This window comes from Nannobrachium achirus (genome assembly GCF_963921795.1).
Source record: "Nannobrachium achirus genome assembly, chromosome: 14".
NCBI classification, from domain to species: domain Eukaryota; kingdom Metazoa; phylum Chordata; class Actinopteri; order Myctophiformes; family Myctophidae; genus Nannobrachium; species Nannobrachium achirus.
In genome coordinates, this window is record NC_137821.1 from 40,461,391 (window position 1) to 40,478,351 (window position 16,961).

A 16,961-nucleotide genomic window follows, 5' to 3' on the forward strand; every position below is an offset into this window, starting at 1 on the left:
TGGTGCCACAAAAAAAGAGTCTTATTTTTTCCCATAAAGATTTACAAAAGTATTTATATCAATTATCATCCAGGAACCTGGTGAATTTGGACCATAAAACCTTTGATTCTGTGAAATATTTAATTACAGTATATGATATTCTACGTTTAATAATGCGTTTTTTCTTTTTTTTTCCTTTTCTTTTCACAGAATCAAAGGTTTTATGGTCATGATTCACCAGGATCCTGGATGGCTTCATTCTAGGCTTAACATAATTGATATAAATATTTGTGTAAATCTCTATGGACAATTGCATTCCAAAATGAATGGCAGATTTCTTTTTGTGGCACCAGTAAACCACAAGAGAAGGCTCTGGCCGGATCTGATCCCAAGTCAGCAGGAACACGTGCAGTACAGGAGGAGGGCTCCTCTCAGCCCCCGAGCCGCCTCAGAGTACCTGGGTTTGTTGTTTAGGATGTGTCATCGCCACAGGATAAGGGCAGGCTTTTCAGAGGGAGAGTGTGAGACAGAGCGGAGGCTGAGCTGATAGCCATGAGGCCTGGCTTTCATTCTGAAAGGCCTTATCTTTCCTCTGTCTGGCTAAACCCTGACCCATTCACCACTGTACCTATACAGTACTGTCTGTGTTTGTGACCGTGTGTGTCCGTGTTTGTGCGTGCGTGCGTGCATGTGTGCGTGCATTTGTGTGTGTGTGTGTGTGTGTGTGTGTGTGTGTGTGTGTGTGTGTGTGTGTGTGTGTGTGTGTGTGTGTGTGTGTGTGTGTGTGTGTGTGCGTGTGTGTGTGTGTGCGTGCGTGCGTGCGTGCGTGCGTGTGTGTGTGTGTGCACCATATATATGCTGGTCATGTTTTAGGAGGCAATTCAATTGCGATTGATATTTGACAACCATGACAGTCCCATTTCCGCTGATGAGCGGGAAGTCCCGCAGATGAACTGTGGGAAACGGGCGTTCTATCTTCAAGTCTGTATGGGATTGAAGCTGCATGGCTGCTGGCAGGACATGAGAGCACAGACCATGGGAAATGCACAGTGTCAGATGACTTAAAAAGAAATAATATTGTCCTACTTTAACAGGGTCAACATAAGAAACATAACTCCAGTGCAAATGATGACGAGGGGAGTAATTACGGGAGTAGGGAGTAGCACGGAAAACCCTGATGCCGACGTATACAAATATATCTAATAAAATATTATCCCTTGTGTTATTAAAACTAGGATGAGCTCCTACACTATGTTCAGAGTTGGCTCAAGTGTCAGAGGAAAGTGTGTGTGTGGATGAGAGCAGGCATGTCAAGTGGGTTATCATCACGTATGAACCTCCCATTGCTGTTGTGTCTTTGAATTAGCCCTAAAGACACTCCTAGAATGCTAACAGCTTTATCCTTCACAGGGAAGAGAGGGAACTCTTCCTCTAGCTGTCACTGCTATTCATTGAACTCCTACTGCAATGGTGGGAAAAAGTACTCACCTGTTTTAATGAGTAAAAGTATCAATAAAGTATTGGCATGCCAAAAACTTAAAGTACCAAGTCTAAAAGTACTCATTGTACAGAATGTCCATTTTCAAGTTTTCAAATGTATACCAATCTTTTGAAAATAGCAGAGAGCAGAAGCTCACAGTGCGTTGCATCGCGATGCAATTTGAGCTTGGCTATTTTCAAATGTCTGTAACATATATGGGTTGAAGTGGGTAATGCATTAGTAAAGTAGAAATACCTCAAAATGTACTTAAGTACAGTACCCAAGTAAATGTACAGTGGGACCTCTTTCCAAAATACCAGAGCACATTAAGACCTAATTCAAGGTTGCATTTCCTCCTCACTCACCCTCGTGCAGCGCCCGCCGCGCCAGAGCCTCGAACTCGGCGAAGTTGTGCACGAGGTAACAGTGCTGGTCCTTGGGGTGCGAGGCCATGTCGTGGAGCTCCCGGATGTTCCCCTGCCAGATGCCCAGCGTGAAGATCTCCACGCCCCGCTCCCTCAGCGTGGCGGCCACCGGCCGGGGGTCCCCGCCGTTGGAGTAGCCGTCGGTGATGAGGAAGATGACCCTGGTGGCGTTGGCCCGCGAGTGACGCAGGATTTGCTGCAGGGAAGAGAGACAGAGAGAGAATGCTTAAATGATGGGAAGTGGATTTTGAGTCTTAGGTCTTTGTAGTGTTAGTATTATATCGCTTGTAGATCTGCTATTTCCACTAGTTTTGTGCGACAGTCTTGTGTGATGAAGCAGGGTTTTACTTTACGAAAAAACATACACATTTTTATACCAGGTTTCTGCCCAACAGTGTCGATATACTGGCAAGCTATAGGCCTATATGACTTTTACAGGATGATTTACTACCAATATATCTAAGTACAGCCAACTAAAACGTTAAGACTCAAGCATTTATACATTGTTTGTTGTTTTTCTTGTCCAATTGAGGGTCTAAGATTAATTCATCGTTCATTGGTAACAATGAATACAACAAAGCAATGTGCAACATGGAAGATACACGCAAAGGGCCCGGTGAAAAAACATCTTGACACGAACATGCAAACAAAAATAAGCAAAGTGGAATACATATAATCCCACACAGTTTTTTCAGTTCTACCAGAATACTCTGGGGCTTTATTGACAGGACTAAATTGAATAACAAAAAGCGTCACACATGACCACTAAGAACAGCCTTCGATTCCAGGGTTCCTCAAAACACTGCCTCAGCAAGTTAGAGAATGAGGGCAGTACAGGGGGAAAAAAAAAGAGTACGAAATTGTAGAGAAAACTCTACAATTGTAATTATTTCTCCAACAGGCAATCCAGCTGCTGCCAGTGGTCTGCAACCACCGGAGCACAGGAGCTGGCGCTATAGCGGCCCCGGCCTGCCGTGCATGGCCCAGACACCGGCTACGGTTCCCAACCTAACTTTAGAACACCATTACAATCCGCCACATACAATTAGAAAGGACGTTAAAGTCAGAGAAACATATCTTTATATGTTCTCTGGGAGAATACAAAAAATTGAACAGAGTCATCTGCTAGCTCTACTACGCAGACCAAGCTTAAAGTGTTATGGTTTGTTGTAAGAGATGTTTGGAGTGAGGGCGAGATGGGTTTGTGTGGAAACTCAAAAAAGGACGAAGGAGAAATGTACTTTTCTTGTGGTTACCAGCAGTGTCGCTAATTTACTGTAAGTACTAAACCTGGTTATACTCGACCCAGATGCAGACCAGAGGCATCATTTCAGGAAAATAAATAAGGGGTGCACCGTGCATGTGGGAAAAACAATTACCACTTAAACCATACACTATTTGAAAAATAGTAAAACAAATAATGGATCTACAAGCTCACAAAAAATAGGTATGAAGTTTGAAAGTGGTTAATGAATGTATAGTTGCAGACAGGAAAACACATACTGTATATTGTTGATATTGTGTTGATTGATATGGCATCTTTTCACTGTTGTTGGTACAGTATGGTGCAGTATATCTGACCTGTGTTTGTAACTCCTATATTGCCTTAAAGGGCCAGTTCACCTCTGGGGCAACCAGATCTTATTTTATTGTTGTTTGGGATACGATCAACACAATCCTTATTATTTGTGTTCAATCTGTGTTTTGAGATATTTTAGTATTCCAGCATGAATGATGATGCATTTTGCATCATATGATGCAGCATGATGACTCATACAGTATGATGCAAAATGCATCATCATTCATGCTGAAATACTAAAATATCTCAAAACACAGATTGAACACAAAAAATAACTCGGATTGTGTTGATCGGGTCCCAAACAACAATAAAATAAGATCTGGTTGTCCCAGAGGTGAAATGGCCCTTTAATTGGCAACTGAATTTCCATTGTGGGATCAATACAAGTCCGTCTGTCTGTCTGTCTCTGTCTAAGATTATGAAGCAGATGAGAGCGATACTCAAACAGCAAGGTCATGCTCTTCATTGCAGTTAAGTGTATTATTCAAATGCAAAGTCCTCAAGCCAAGCATATGGAAGGTGACTAGCCCTCCTGGAAGTCATTTGATGTGCTTCATTGTTTGCCCCTTCTCCAAAAGCACACAGTGGGCCAGGGCTGCTGGCCCATTGTAGAGAAGAACCAAGGACGGGAGACAAAAGAATGTGCAACGAAAAAAGCTTCGTGCCTTAAAAAGGAGCACACTAATGACTCTGCAGATGGACGGCGTGAAAGCGAGAGGTGCAGCGAGGAGAAAAGGCGAGGCCATCGACGGTGAGCCAGCCAGGAAGGGCGGAGAAAAGAAAAACACAAGAGGCAAAGGAGAGGGAGAGAAAGTTCTGTTCTTTATTGTCTAATTGGCTACACTTCAAGCGTCTCCGGCGGAGGAGACATAATTACAGAGCCGGCGAGGCGAGGGAGGGAGGGAGGGAAGGAGAGACAGAGGGAGGGAGGCAGGGAATTGAGGGATGGAGAGAGAGAGAGAGAGAATAGAAGATTGGGGAGAGCCCGGCTCCTGTGATCCTCAAAGGCTCCAGGCTCCCTGGTGCTCTGGTTCCCAGCCCGGCCCAGCCCACTCCCAGCTGTCAGAGCACACAGACGGGCCGCTTCATTACAGAGAGGGGGGGGCCCTCCCTGGTCCTCTGTGGCCCCTACCAGTTGTCACCGCAGTGATGTCAATGTGGTGTGTGTGTGCGTGTGTGTGTGTGTGCGTGCGTGCGAGTGTTTCCGCACGTGAATGTGTGCATGTGTTTGTTTGTGTGTGTGTGTACGTGTGTCAGTCCATATGATTTAGAGCTCACACATTATTAATATGAATACTTACTTACAGTACTGAATAATGAAATTGTGAGAGTGCCTCCAGACCTCCATTGTATGTTTTTATGGTAACTGGGTATGTGTGTGTGTGTGTGTGTGTGTGTGTGTGTGTGTGTGTGTGTGTGTGTGTGTGTGTGTGTGTGTGTGTGTGTGCGCGCGTGCGTGTGTTACTATATGTACTGTATAACCAAATATCACAGCATGATGTGTTGTGAGCTTGTAGATCTGCTATTTTTAGTGTGCCGAACCACAGCGCAACTAAGTTATAAACTAACTAACCCTGTTAAAATTGGCAATGGCATTTATAAAAGTGATGTTGATGTCCTCACAAGTAATACAACCATATCTGTCTGTGAACTTGTTTGACTGTGCGTGCATGTGTGTGTGTGTGTGTGTGTGTGTGTGTGTGTGTGTGTGTGTGTGTGTGTGTGTGTGTGTGTGCGAGAGTGGTATTTTTTAAGGCTCTTTTATTGGGTGACTGCTCAAAGGGTCTGCGGGGCCACGGTGGTTTCAGCGTGAGCTGTGAGTCAAACTGCTGGTGTAAGAAGGCGGCGGAGGTGCCACCACCGCACAGGGCACGCACACTGCATGCACGCAGGGCCCACTAATAACAGCCTCTCCACAAATACTTGCGACGCATACTTTAGGCTGCAGCTATGAACGTAAAAGATAACCGCACGCACCAGCGCGTGGGAAGGAGCTGACCTTTTTACTGTAACGCTTCACATGCTACTGTGTTTATCTCTCTCTCTCGGTCGTCCTCAGATCACACACAACACACACTGAGTTGCAAACACACACACACGCCAAGTATCTCTCTTACTGTGCAACAAGACTTGACTAATACAGTTTTTTGTTATTAATGTGTCTATGTGTGAGTGTGCTTGTGCGTGCGCATGTCTGTGTAGGTACATGCAAAATAGATATTTTGGGCATTTTATGTTGTATTCAGATATGACAGTGAACAGGGAGACATGAAAGGAGAGAAAGAAATGGGGGGATGACATGGAGTCAAGTACCTCCGATCAGATTCAAACCGAGTCAGAAGTGGTGAAGACTAGCCAGACAGTACAGCAGGGTTCCCCAATAGGCGGCCCGCGGGCCATTTGCGGCCCGTGGGAGGCTACTGTCTGGCCCCCACCAACCACAGTAATAATGGTGGTATAAGAGCAGCAACAACACTAGTATATCGTCGTTGTCGGGAGGAAACCTTGTATGTCCAAAACAGTTTGTTTTGTATCTATCGTCTAAAAAATGTACTACAGCGGATCTACAAGCACACAACGCCTCGCAGTGCGAGGCGTTGTGTGCTTGTAGATCCGCTGTTTTCACTAGTTTTGTCACTTTTGTGCAATGGTCTTGTATGATGAAGCAGCTGGGCTTTGCTTTACCAAAAAACATACACATTTGAAACTTGGAGATACAAGGTTTCTGCCCGACAGTGACGATATCTGAACTGTCGCTGGAGTAGAGGGAACGCCACCGTCGCCCCCTGCAATGTTGTGGCCCTCGGCTTGGTACCCTAGACATAATTCGGCCCTTGGAGAAAACTAATTGGGGAACCCTGCAGTACAGTATGTGGTATGAGCTCTTTACTCTGTGAGCATGGGGAATGTCCCATCTGTGGGAACCCCATCTGTGATGTCTATTGTTTGGTAACTTTTGTTTTATGTTTGTGTATTAGTGTGTGTCTATCTATACGGCTCATTTGGTGTGAATACATACAGTACTGAAGTAGACCCACATCCATCAGGAATGTCAGTTGCTTGGTTGAATAACAATAATTCAGATCCCCTAGGCCAGGGGTTTTCAAAGTGGGTGACGGGTCGGGGCACCCTGGGGTGCCGCGACGGCAGTCCACGGGTGCCGCGAGATAATTTCATAACATTTGGAATTTATTTGGACACTTAAAAAAATATTTAGTATCATTTTAAACTTGAAGCACAAAGTCATTTTCAGTCAATTCTAACCAAAATGGTTATTGTCGCAATGTTTTCCTCGCAACATAATCACTAAAATAAGTTTCAAATGTGTACGTCTTATTTGGTAAAGCAAAGCCCTGCTTCATCATACAAGACTGTCGCACAAAACTAGTGAAAACAGCCGATCGTTGTGTGCTTGTAGATCAGCTGTTTTCACTAGTTTAGTACATTTAGTACATTTTATAGATGATAAATACAAAACGAACGGTTTTGGACGTACAAGGTTTCCACCGGACGACGACGATATGCTATAAATATAAGGTGCTGGGAGTGAAAATTATACCCCGGCTAGTCTACAGTATATGGCTCATTAGGTGTGAATACATACAGTACTGAAATAGACCCACATCCATCAGGAATGTCAGTTGCTTGGTTGAATAACAATAATACAGAACCCCTGGGCATATCTCCCACCACTGAACAACAGCCTAGCCTGGAGGAGCAGCCTCCTCAACCAAAAAAATCATTAATATTGTTTTCCAGTGGAGAGCTCTGCATTGCGCAGTCTGAATGATGTGCGATCAGAGGCCCTTTCTACCCCACCAAGAGAACATTACTGGCGGAAACACTACCCCAGTGAATTGAAATTCCAGACTAGGCTTTCTTAACTCACCAAAAATGCATTTTCTACCCAGATAGCCTGCTGGATCGACCAGTTGTTTCACAGATATGGAGCCAAGATACATGCACTTAAAATAAAAAGAAGCTTTGAATCCTATTTTGGCTATGAGAGTTATATAAGACATCCGGAGATACGCTATACAATATGGAAAAGAGAGAGAGAGGCGAGGGTCTGGGCCAGAAAATAAAACCATGAGCCATAAAATTAACCCTACGGCACCAGAACATGACGTACATCCTATATTACATTCTAGAACTGACAGAGCGGTGCATTCTACAGAGCGGTGCATTCTACCGATCGACGACCCAAAGCAGTCCAATTGGCTAGGACTGATCACGTGGCACACGTGCCGACGTCCTCACGTCACACCAGCGCCATACGTGCTGACGTAGAGTCAACACCAGGCTAACAGTTAGCTAAACAAATGATGTACTCACGTTTGCATAGTCAATAGCACTACTGTCCACATTCCAGTACATTCCATCACTTAGGCACGAGTCCCGATCACATTAACATAATCTTCATGTATGTACATCCCATTACAGCAACGTAACGTTACTCTTTTTAATTCGCGGAGTTCTTCACCGGAAGTGCGTCCGGCCGTCAAATATGTCCGACCGGAAACGTGCTGCGGCACAATAGTTCCGCCACAATAGTTCCCCCCCAAAAAATTTTTTTTTTCATTACTTTTTTTTTTTTCAAAAAACTTTTTTTTTCAAAAAACTTTTTTTTTAGCCATATGAGCTTTTCACGTTAACAACGAGGCGAGGGGGCGTAGATGTGAGCGGCGCGTAGCGCCGCGAACCTCTAGTTTGTATACATTTGAGTACGGTTGCAAAATGCATTATGTCAGCGTGGGACCCCAACCCACCCCACACACACAACACATCCCATGCATTTCCTCAGCTATGCAGCTTGGCAACCCCTGCGACGCAGACACGGGTCCAGAGAGACGAGATAAGAAGCGGCTGTGATAGGATGGTGAAAGTGTTGTCTGTGTCTGAGCCCAGATATCTGTCAAAAGCTGCTGAGATAGCAATGAGACCACATAATAGACCCACCAGGGATTATAGCAAGAAAAGCAAAGCAATCTCTGGCGAGGGACGTGAGCTGGAGACAAAAGCACTCCATAATAATGAATAATTAACACAATTAACAGGAATGTGTGTGTGCGTGAGCATGTGTGCGTGTGTGTGTGTGTGTGTGTGTGTGTGTGTGTGTGTGTGTGTGTGTGTGTGCGTAATACCAAGACAGATGCAAGCAAGCATGCACAACCTGTGCAGTCCTCTGCAGAGTCTGCACTCAGAGCAGAGAGGGAAGCACGCACATCTCCAAAGATGTTTCAGGTGCTGAACCAAAAATACACACCCAGCGACAATTTTATTTAGTTTCTACTTAATAAAATTGTCTCTGGAGCTGCTGAACAGTGTGCTACAGCAGTGGTTCTCAACCTTTTCAGGCCGCGACCCCCAAAATAATCATATTTTAACTGGAGAGTGGGACCCCTCACTCTAACGAGCACTAGGAGATACATTTTGTATAACACATTCTATTGTGAAAATAGCCGATCTACATGCTCACAACGCCTCGCGTTGCGAGGCGTTGTGAGCATGTAGATCTGCTATTGTCACAATTTCTTTCTCTAATATTTGAGAATTTGGCCAATGTTTAATTAATCATTTTAGAGGTATTAAAAGATCCTTAAATTGTCATTTTAGAAATGTGCACATACCCTCTATACACTTAAACTTTATGTTGGTTTGTTTACTGAGAAAACAATGTTGCACATTAACTTAATCATCTGGGGACCCCCCAAAATAATTTGGGGACCCCTCTGGGGGTCCCGACCCCCAGGTTGAGAACCCCTGTGCTACAGTGTGCTACAGTCCTCTGCACTAACATTACCCTGAGGTAAGCCACGCTTTATCAAGCCAATTCACTTCTGATCACCCACCGGGCTTAACACAGCACCAAAGAATTTGATCCATATGTGGTAGAGAAATCACCCGACAGATGCTGGCATGATTCTAACTTCAAACGCGAGCGCCTCGTTTCATTTGGCGAAGCGTGCCAAGGAGCATTTCCATACCTTGAGGGCTCTCTGAGGTGCCAAGGTACCCCAGCTGTTAATCAAAGGCCTCCATGCGCCTGGCAGTGATCCTGAATGCTAAATTAGCACCCCACTGCTTCCCCCCCATCAGCTCACGCGGCTTTGTTTGAAGTCCGAGCCCACCTGGCCAAAAGTGTGTGGTGTAGAAGACGGCATTGATGAAGTTGAACCAACCATAACTTGAATAAAGCCAGTCTGGTTTATAATCAAAAGGGGAATAAGATGTCTACTTTGGTCTACTTTGGTACATGGATATACAGTAAGTGAAACAATAAATGTTGCAATAATAATAATTGCTATAAAACCATTGGGCCCGATTCATCAATCTGCTCGTAAATATAGTGTAAATAAAGTGACTAAATCTGGCTTATAGTTCTGTCTTACCGTCAAAATCCCTGACAAAAAACATTGCTGAATCTGACCCCTAACTTGGGAATTGTCCTAAATGCCTGTTAGATCAAAATACGTGTGTAATTTGGCCATAAAGTCCTTGATGAATCGGGCCCAATGTGTTTGGGTCATCGTGGCTTCACGCTTCCTTCGGTTACTGAAACAGAAGTTTCCCTCGTTCATTTGATTCACAACACATTTTTGTATCTTTATGTCATGTCTACATTCTGTCTGTCATTGGGAGGATGGAAACAAACAACAGTTTGTGGAATATGGAAACTGTACGTCATGTAATATTCAGCACCCCTACCGGGCCTTGCTGGTGCCATCCTGTTTGTCCAGCACCTACTGTTTAGTAAAGACAAATTCTGCTAGGGCAGGGGTCTTCAACAGGGGATCCGGGACCCCTAGGGGGTCCTTAGAGTTACTACAGGGGGTCCTCCAAATCTTTGTGTGATGATAGAAACTTTTGTTTTCTCCTTTTGACCACTTGAACCCTAGCCTCCATATTCGGAGAACTTTAGCCATAAAAGCAGATCTACAAGCTCAAAATATTATCGAATTTGACCAAAAACGTGTGGGATTAGGGGTGGGCGATATGGAAAAATACAATATCACAATATTTTCCCAAGCTGTATCACGATACACGATTTTATCACGATTCTTTTTCATGTTGGTGTTTATTGTTTTTAAGGTACTTGACAAAAACTAGACTCTCTGGGTTCCTTTTGGGAAGTCTAAATTTACAATTATGTAACTCTGACAGTATACAAGCTTGTAGATCGGCTATTTTCAGCAAAGAGGTTTGGTGTAGAGGGGAAAAAGAGCAGACTAAGAACAGAGTGAAGGTGAAGTTTATTAAGTATTGACGGTTCAAGAATCCAAAATACACTAATGATGGTGCTGTCATTGTGCTGTCAAAAGAAACTATGTGGAATCTAGGTTGCAGGGGCCCCTGCTTCATCTCTCTCAACTAAGGGGTCCTTGGCCTGAAAACGTTGAAGACCCCTGTGCTAGGGTCACTGAGAGAGAGTAGAGGAACCAATCGGTGAATGAGAAAGAGAAGGAAGTCTTCCCAATCATACTCTTGCTTTTGTTTTGTTTAGGCTGCTTTTTTTTCTTTCTCTTGGCTTCCTGCAGATCTATCCCAAAAGGAAAAATCTTATTTGCAGGCATTCCACGGCGGATAAAAATGCAAGTGGACTGCATCCGCTTGGAAAGCTCTCTCCCCCATGGTCGGAAGTGTGAGCGCTTGTTTTGACATGCTATCTGTTCCTTGGCTCGAGTGGTAAGAATAACAACAACAACTCTGCAGGACCCAACGGAACAGATCTCTTTCTCTCTCTTTCTCTCTCTCTCTCTCTCTCTCTCTCTCTCTCTCTCTCTCACACACAAATATATGCACGAACACGCGCTCGCGCACACACGCACACACACACACACACACACACACACACACACACACACACACACACACACACACACATGCTCGCACACACACGCACGCACGCACACACGCACGCACTCACAAACACACACATACACACGCACGCACAAATTATCTAGGGGACACCAGACTCAACTTTAACACCATTGTACAACATCCTCAATCAACACTGCATGTTTTGTTCGATTTTGTACCTGGATGTTCAAATTCAGAGAGGTTTAATTAGTAGTGTATTAGTGGTATGACATTTCTTAACTTATTTGAACCAAACTGTTTATACTGTCCATGAGCCTTATATTTTGGGTGGTCTCCTTTAGAGGCTTCCCAAGGTATTTAGCCTCAAATTCAACTGTGGCTGACTCAGGCTGGGTTCCCATTCAGAAGGCAAACAAATCTGGAAAGCCAAAACGGTGTAATATTGAAAGGTTTTGCCCTGACATCAGCAGAGCCATTTGTACGGTGTGGCCCTGAAAGAGGTTCTGTCTATATAAGAGGGTCTCTCTTTCTAATCTCATTTCTAATCACATTGTGTACAGCGTCATTAGCTAACGTAGAATCCCTCAAGTTTTTGGTCAAATTCGATAATATTTTGAAATATATAACATTAAAGGACCATTCACATTTCACACTGAGCACTCTATAACTATAGAAGTATTGTTTTAAAGTGAAACAAAGATATAGGAGCGGTTAGCACCGCTCAAAAATAAGTTTCAATATAGTTATACAGTAGTTATCTTTATAGTTATTGTGTCCGGTGGGAATGGCACTTTACTCATTCATTCACTTGGGCTTGGATTGTCCAAATTTGGGCACAGATGACATCATCAGCCAGACTCTTTCGGAGCCAAACCGCCTACAGTATAAGGAAAACAATAGTGGTCGAATCGGGATTATAGCTTACTCAAATATGGATTTATACAATTATAAATGCAGTACATCATAGACGACTGCCGTCACAGTCTGGCCACATGAAGTCCACACACAATCAATAAACTAGGACCGGCGCACGCACGCACGCACGCACGCAGGCACGCACGCACGCACGCACGCACGCATACACGCACACACGCACACACGCACACACACACACACACAAGCAGTCAGTCTGCTTAGTGCCACTTCGCTGTTGAGCGCTGCACTATTATTTGTACAGCTTTGTTCACCAACTGCACACATAGTAACTTACAGTACTACAGTATCAATAGTTAAGATTAGGATGGGAGGCCACGCTGCCTGACATGTATGTCTCTTACTGACAGTGATTTACATCATGAACCACTCTAGTGTTCTGGGCAAAGCAGGCATGTCATGATAATGATAACAGATCTACAAACTCACAATGCATCACAGCACTATTTAGCTGTTTTCGCAGAAAAGATTTGGCGTAGAAGGAAAAAAAGGAGGAGGCCAAACATAGACCTCAGGGGACCCCAGTCAACAAAGTATAGGTTAGTTCAAGTTATTATGGCCTTGTTTTCTTCCTTGACACATCATTCTGGTGACATTTGGCAAAGCTTTCCGCTGTCCTGTAGGTAAAGCGTGACAATGAACAGCCAATGGAGCCACCGATACTAAGAACGTCCTGCACAGTGCACATGCAATTAGAATTAAAGGGTCCTCCAAACATTTTTTTTTCCACAGCTGAATTACTTTCACTAGACCTTACCCGTTGGAAGATATGTGCTCCAAAATATGTGCAGAGTGTGGGTTGTGGGGAAAGTTACTGTACTGGTGCGTGCGTGAGAATATGTGGGAGCATCATAATGTAAGGAGCAGCTCATGGAGGAGTGTATATTTATGATGGATACAAATAATTTAACAGCAAATTTAGGTGAATAGAAGTATGGGGATGAATGCGCTTGCTCCACATAGTTTTTTCATACCCGTTGGAAGATGAGACACACATCAAACGCACCTGGTGAAAGCGAGAGAGAAGAGAGAGAGAGAGAGAGAGAGAGAGAGAGAGAGAGAGAGAGAGAGAGAGAGAGAGAGAATGCACATTCCTAACTGTGAGAGAGAGGTGTGTGTGTGGGGCTACAGATCCCATGGCCTGGAGGAACGGATGAAGAAAACGCTAATAAACAGCTTTAATTTGGGAGAAATGAAATTCGGGCTCCGTCACCGTTGGTATAATGCTAATGGCCAATACCATGTGAACTTTGGGATCAGTTGCTGAAGCGAGTGAATAGATAAACGTAGATAAGCGTGAGCAGTTAGAGCGTTAGAGCGTGAGTGAGTGAGTGAGTTTGCTGGTTTAATAGATAGATAACCAATCAGTAAAGTCCCCAAAACACGTTTTCAACTCTCAAAATTACCTGTTTGTTTTCCCAATCCCAGTAGTAGTAGTACTTGCTCATTCCAACTTGTGTCAATGACAGACACGGCCAATAAAGCCATGTCCATCTCACTAAACGTACCGTGTCACTGTGACACTCTGCAGCACAAACAAACCCTCTATGGACTGAGGCTCTGCATGTCTGCAGTCCCCGTCTGTCAGCAGCAATGTGGAGCTGAACTGGAACCGTACTGCATTACACACTGCTCTTCACAGCAAGAGAGAGCAAAGTATGTTAAGTGTCTACAACCCCGTCTCAGGTGAATCAAACAACTACTGCGTGGGGTTAAGATGCGTTATTACAGTATGAGCAGCAGAGAGAGACCCAGGTGGTAAAGTGGCTGACGTGGAATCACAAGGGTCCCGGTTCGATCCCCACCTCCTCCTGGCTGCCTGTCAAAGTGTCCTTGAGCAAAACACTGAACCCCTAACTGTTCCTGGTGAACAGGTTGGTGCCTAGCGTGGTTTCCTGCTGCCTGTGTGTGAATGGATGAATGTGAAATACATTGTTAAGCACTTAGGATAAAGGCATTGTATATACAGTACTGTTAAATGCAGTCCATTTTGGTGCAGATAAAGGAGGATGTGTATCTAAAACAGGCAACCTCTTATTTCGTAATTGTTTGGCCTTTTTCTGAGCCTTTATTTTCGATACAGTGGAGAGGGACAGGAAACACAGAGAGGGTAGGAGAGAGAACACAGCAAACGGTGCGGCAGGCCGGGAATCAAACCGGGGACTCGCTGTGAGGCATTAGAGCTCTAACAACTTGGCCTTAGGGTCACCACCAACCACCTCTTTTTGATCTAGCAGGTGATCAGATTAGGCTATTGAGGCGATATTTAGCAAAAGTGCCCAAAATAGGGACTCCAGGGTTAATGTGGTTAACATACTGTATATGTTTAATTAAATGGTTAAATTGTGATATTATAGCCTATAAATATCAAATATATCTTGACAATCTACATTTCCGAAAAGGAAAAGGAGGAAAAGGATTTGATCCCAGAAGCAGGGATAAAAATCCATTGGTAATGTTACACTTTACTCTACCGTTATGCCTGTCACACCCTACTCACCTATGTTGTCAAATGTGTCAGAATTGCAATAACTTTGTTTTTATTTTATATGGCAATTCAGCATGATGTTAAATAATATAAATAACATAAAACATGTCCTAAGCACGCTGTAAATACACACTGTAACTAATGTATGACGCACATGCAACTTTGTTTGCACTATTCAAAAGACATTCCCCGTTATATTCATAGACGAATGTTTCCACTGGTTTAATTTCTAATGTGGAACCAAAACGGCCCAGCCCAAACTCAAGTTCAGTCGAGCCCAGTTCAGTTCAATTTGGCTGAGCGGGCGGTGTAATTACACCTTAAAAGTTTTGGAGAAGAGAGAGCGGACAGCTAGTTAATTGCCAGACACAGTGGGCTGAAGGGCTTTCTGTGTAAGCTCACTGGCTCCTGTCACAACACCATTCATCAAACGCAACCAATAGAGACGACAGAGACAAGAGAGAACACCAAGAGAGACGGAGAGAGAGAGAGAGAGAGAGCGAAAGAGAGGAAGGGCGAAAAGCTCATTCTACAATGGAGCACCAGGGAAGAGGGCTATCTTGGCTGGCAAATGAGAAAAGTCCTTCGCTGATTTCCCCCCTGGCCTCAGCGTTGTGCCGGTGAAACACTTGGAGCCGTTGCCGGGCTCCAATCTAGATGTGCCACTCACTGTAATTGGACAAGGAGAGGCTGGCTTGATTGGGAGGGGAGGGTGAGTAATGAGCACAGAAGACGGGCACGGTGCCAACAGTGGCACTTTACCTACACAAGGCCAGATGAGGCCACATTGCCACAATGTTGTCTGTCCAAACTAAGGACATCTAGTTCAGGGGTTCTCAAAGTGGGTGCCGTGACTGCAATCCAGGGGTGACACAAGATAACGTGATAATATTTGGAATTTATGCTACGAGCCCCAAACCAGTATAGTGTGTGCCAACGGTGACGCAATTGTAGTCCTTAGCGGCCATATTTTGGGTCAAAACACAGGTGTTTCAATTGTTTGATTGCATAGAACTAATGCTCTACTCCAATCAGAACACCTGTGTAAGGCTGTGTTGACCCAAGAAATGGCCGCTCTTAGAACTACATTTGGCACACCCTATACCTCCTTTGCCTGGAGAGGTTATCTAATGCAGCGCTAGAGACAAGTATCGGTAATGTGATTTACTCAATAAAACACAAATTCATTCAGATGTCGGCATCATCTTATCTATCTATAAATGCGAGAAGTCTCTGCGTGTGTGTTTGTAATCCGCGTATCTCGAGAACCGTTCGTCCCACCGGCTTCAGATTCGGCACGCGCGTTCCCCGCCGCGGCACGGAGTGCAGTGCCGGGCCTCGACCCGACCCGACGCGCAGATATCTCCGTATATGGGCATAAAAGGGACACAGACAGATATATGGGCATAAAAGGGACACAGACTGAGATCTCCATGACAGATATCTCCGTATATGGGCATAAAAGGGACACAGACTGATACAGAGAATGGGCATATGGGCAGATACAGAGATCTCCATATATGGGCATAAAATGGACGCAGATATATGGGCATAAAAGGGACACCGACTGAGATCTCCATATATGGGCATATGGGCAGATACAGAGATCTCCATATATGGGCATATGGGCATAAAAGATGGACACAGATAGAGTATATGGGCATAAAAGGGACACAGACAGATACAGAGATCTCCATATAATGGCGTTTGCATTAAAGGGTGGGGCATTTATTCCCTATTTACATCGTTCCCGAGTTGGCCAGGTCGCAAACTCCATATATGGGCATAAATGGGCACAGGCAAACAGATGGTCAAACCAGGTCCAACAGAGATCTCCATATATGGGCAGAAAATGGACGTAGACAGACATATCTCTCCATATATGGGCATAAATGGACACATGCAAACAGATGGTCAAAACGGATCCTATGACAACAGGTATAATGGGGTTTGCATTAAAGGGCGGGGCATTCATTCGCGGATTACAAACACACACGCAGAGACTTCTCGCATTTATAGATAGATATTCATGGAGTGCCCTGAGCCGAAAAGGTTTGAGAACCCCTAATCTAGTTGTTATTGAACCACTAGCGTACGTCATTTGACTGGAGCCCCACAGGGGTCTATACTCGGTCCTGTCCTTTATCCCTCTATTCCAAATCTCTTTCTGTAAAATTGCTATTTTCGCCTATTGTGACATGCCTAAGGACAGGGCTCAAGTGGTTGACCCAGGAAGTAGTCTAAGAACGGATCTGT

The 16,961-nt window shown here is 44.4% G+C and overlaps 1 protein-coding gene across 1 annotated transcript in view; it reads right to left on the bottom strand.

Annotated features, from left to right (window-relative positions):
* Positions 1 to 16,961, bottom strand: part of svep1 (sushi, von Willebrand factor type A, EGF and pentraxin domain containing 1) — a gene marked incomplete at both ends in the record, with an annotated part of 148,182 nt that overhangs the window by 95,264 nt on the left and 35,957 nt on the right. The window contains one exon of the mRNA XM_080741617.1: positions 1,825 to 2,080. Within this exon, the coding sequence (XP_080597743.1) occupies positions 1,825 to 2,080 (256 nt within the window). The remainder of the gene's footprint in view (positions 1 to 1,824; positions 2,081 to 16,961) is intronic.